At 64.3% G+C, this 2,884-nt stretch overlaps 1 protein-coding gene across 1 annotated transcript; it reads right to left on the minus strand.

Annotated features, from left to right (window-relative positions):
* Positions 1 to 2,573: 2,573 nt before the first annotated feature.
* MNEG_15867 (hypothetical protein) lies at positions 2,574 to 2,860 on the minus strand (the record flags this gene model as incomplete). Its single annotated transcript, XM_014035662.1, has 1 exon — positions 2,574 to 2,860. A coding segment is annotated over one exon (287 nt), but the record flags the coding sequence as incomplete, so codon positions are not given.
* Positions 2,861 to 2,884: the final 24 nt, after the last annotated feature.

The following is a 2,884-nucleotide window of genomic DNA, read 5'->3' on the forward strand; positions in this document are numbered from 1 at the left end:
CCCCAACTGCATCCAACGCTCCACCCCCCTTCCGCTCACGACCTACCCCACTAACCCACCCCCTCCACCCACCTCACACTCCCTTTCATCCCTCCCAGGACCCCGCCATCAGCCAGAGCGCTGACCTGGCGCTGGCGGGAATTCTACCAGACTACCAGGAAGTCAGTGTCACCCTGCTCACGAGGGTCTAGATACCTCATCCGTTGAGCCATGGCACCTCCAGTGCCCTAATAAAGCAAGCGGCATCAGCAGTCCGCTGCGGCGCGGCCGCCTGCCGCCCTCAGCGGCACGCATTGCATGGCGGCAGGTGGCGCGCCGCGCGGCGCCAGGCGCCGCCTGCGGCGCGGGTGCGGGCGGGCGCTCACTCGTCCAAGTGGCGGACGCGTCCAAGCGCGGCCGCATGACCCCCCTTAGACCATCCCCCCTGCGCCTCGAATCAAGATTGCGAACTCAACAAGATTTCGGGCACTCGTTGCAAGGCTGCTCAAGGTTTAGGGCGCCAGGGCTGCCTTGTGGTGGAGTCAACATCCCTGCCCGAGGCGGCACTTGACCCCTGTTTCGCAATTTGGGGAGGCACGGCGTACCTAGCACCAGCCTCAGCACTCTATGCGCACCCATGGCACACTGATAAAGAACACAGCGGGTCCTGTCCATCTGCGGCCCTTGCTTTTTGTCTCGACACATCACGGTTCCACGACACACCACCCAGGCCCCTCCTTGCCGCCCCCAGAAAGCGTGATGGCGATTTGCGTCTCGAGACTAATCCAACGCCCGTTTTCGAGCAGCATGGCGCGCCGTTGGTGGTCATTACTGGCGCCATGCGCTGTAGGCTAGGTGCGCTGTTATCTCCAAGTGCACACGTGGCGTCCAATCAGCTGCCACAAGGCAGCTGGGCAGCAGCGAGGCGGCTTCACTTGCTTGCATTTGGTGGACCGACGTGTTGGGGGGTTTCAGAGATTGCCAAGTACCTGGCCGGCCCGGCGCCCGCTGCGCACCAGCGCCCATTGCGAACGACAGGCCGCCTTACTCGCAGCACGCAGTCGCAGCCGATGCTTACGTTTCCCTTGCTGTTTGTGCTTTCCCGCTGCTTTTTCTTGCTGACAGGATTCTCTGGTGGATTAGGCTTCCAATGGGAGGCATACGAAACGCCCCCCTTTCTGCTGCTTCGGCTTGCATCCAGCGAGCTCTCGCGTTGACCAGCGCCGCCGCTTCGACTTGCACGGGGTCTGCGCCGCCCCACACGCTGCCACTAGCAAGCTAGGACTTGCGGGCGTTGTTCTCTTTGATATAAAACTTCGCACCTATGTGACGTTTTTGAGTTTCGTGGCCTCGCGCCTGTTTGCGGCCAGGGCGCTGCGTCTCCCGCGCCCCCTCCTCCCCTCAACGAAAGAACGCTCATTCGGTTGCCCAGCGCCCGGAAAACTTGCAGTGGTCCCCACGCGCGCGGCGCGCCGGCGCGCGGCCACGCCCCAGAACCGCGAACTTGCCCTCGGCTCGGCTGCTGGTGGCACCCTTCCATCCCAAGCCGCGACGCGGCAGCGGCTACGCGAGCAGCAGCGCCTGCGTATGTATATCGCCCGCACTTACATGTCGTGCAGCTTGTGCTTCGCGCCCGCTTGCCCCCGCATGGCGGGCCACATTCACCTCATCACCCATCCCCAGCCCCGGCTGCGGCCCCCTCTCTGGAATATGTGGGGGCACCTGGATCCCAGGAGGATCTCGAGGCTTTCGAGGGTCACGCCCCATTGCGTGTTGTTGCCTTGCCATACTGCTTTGATAGGCTGCATTCAACATGAGTAGCCTTCCGTGCACCCTTTTGCCGCTTTGATTTTCATCGATGCATTGCAAGGATCCTACCTGCATCCTCGCAGCTCAGTGACTGCCCGCACCCCCGTCAGCCGTGGGCCGCCGTTTTGCCAACAATGTGACTGCCGTGCAAATATCCTAGCTCTTCCCCCACCCACCCTTCCAAGCGCACTCGCCCTGCCCATATCAAAGGGCTCCTTGTACAGCCCTCACAGAGCCCACTGCAGAACCGCGAGAGGCTGCCCCGCTTTCAGGGAGATCCGCCGTTGTTTTGCTGCCGTGCTGCAAGGTTTGCCTACCCGCTTTGTGCAGACCGACACTTGTATGCACACACTGTTTTCCCAGCCTCTCAGCTGCTTCACAGGATGATGAGTGAGTGCGCTTTTGCCGCCGTTGACCGCAGACGTTTGGGTCCGCCTCGTGTGTGCGTGCCTCACATGGTGAGTCAACAGGTCGTCGAAAGGCGACGACCAATGCTTGCGCCTGCAAGAGTCTCGGACCAGGTAAAGGTGTGAATGGCACCCCCACGGCCCGCGGCGTTATGTTGCTCTGCCCCACCTTGGGGCCGCCTGTAAGTTGTATCGTTTTGCGGGCTGTCACAGGCCGGCTGGCAGGCTGCGTATAGTAGAGCACCGCAACCCCCCTGACATGTAGGGGGACCATAGCCTGAACATGCGATCGTGGGGGGGGACCGAAATCACCGAGCAGACGTTTACACCGCACTGCTACGCAGCTGATCACCGCGCAGCTCCCCGAATCACCCCTGTTCACTCGGGCCCGGCTGGCGCCTTGCGCTTTGCGGCCCCCTTCTGCCGCCAGTCTCCCAGCCCAGCGAAGCGCCCCTCTCCTGCCGCGGGCGGCGGCTGCTGCCGCGGCTTGCGCGCGGCGCGCTGCCGCGGCGGGGCGCCTCCCGCGGCGTGCCGCCCCTCGGCCGCGGGAGGGCCGCCCTCGGAGGGCCCTGGCCCCGGGCCGCCTGGTGAATCCGCAGCGGCGGCGCCCGCGCCGCCTTCGCCTTCGCCGCTGCCGCCAGGGGCAGGCGCCTCGCCGCCCTCCTCTTCGTCGGGCGGCCCCAGCATGC

The sequence above is a fragment of the Monoraphidium neglectum genome, assembly GCF_000611645.1.
Source record: "Monoraphidium neglectum strain SAG 48.87 unplaced genomic scaffold scaffold05743, whole genome shotgun sequence".
NCBI lineage: Eukaryota > Viridiplantae > Chlorophyta > Chlorophyceae > Sphaeropleales > Selenastraceae > Monoraphidium > Monoraphidium neglectum.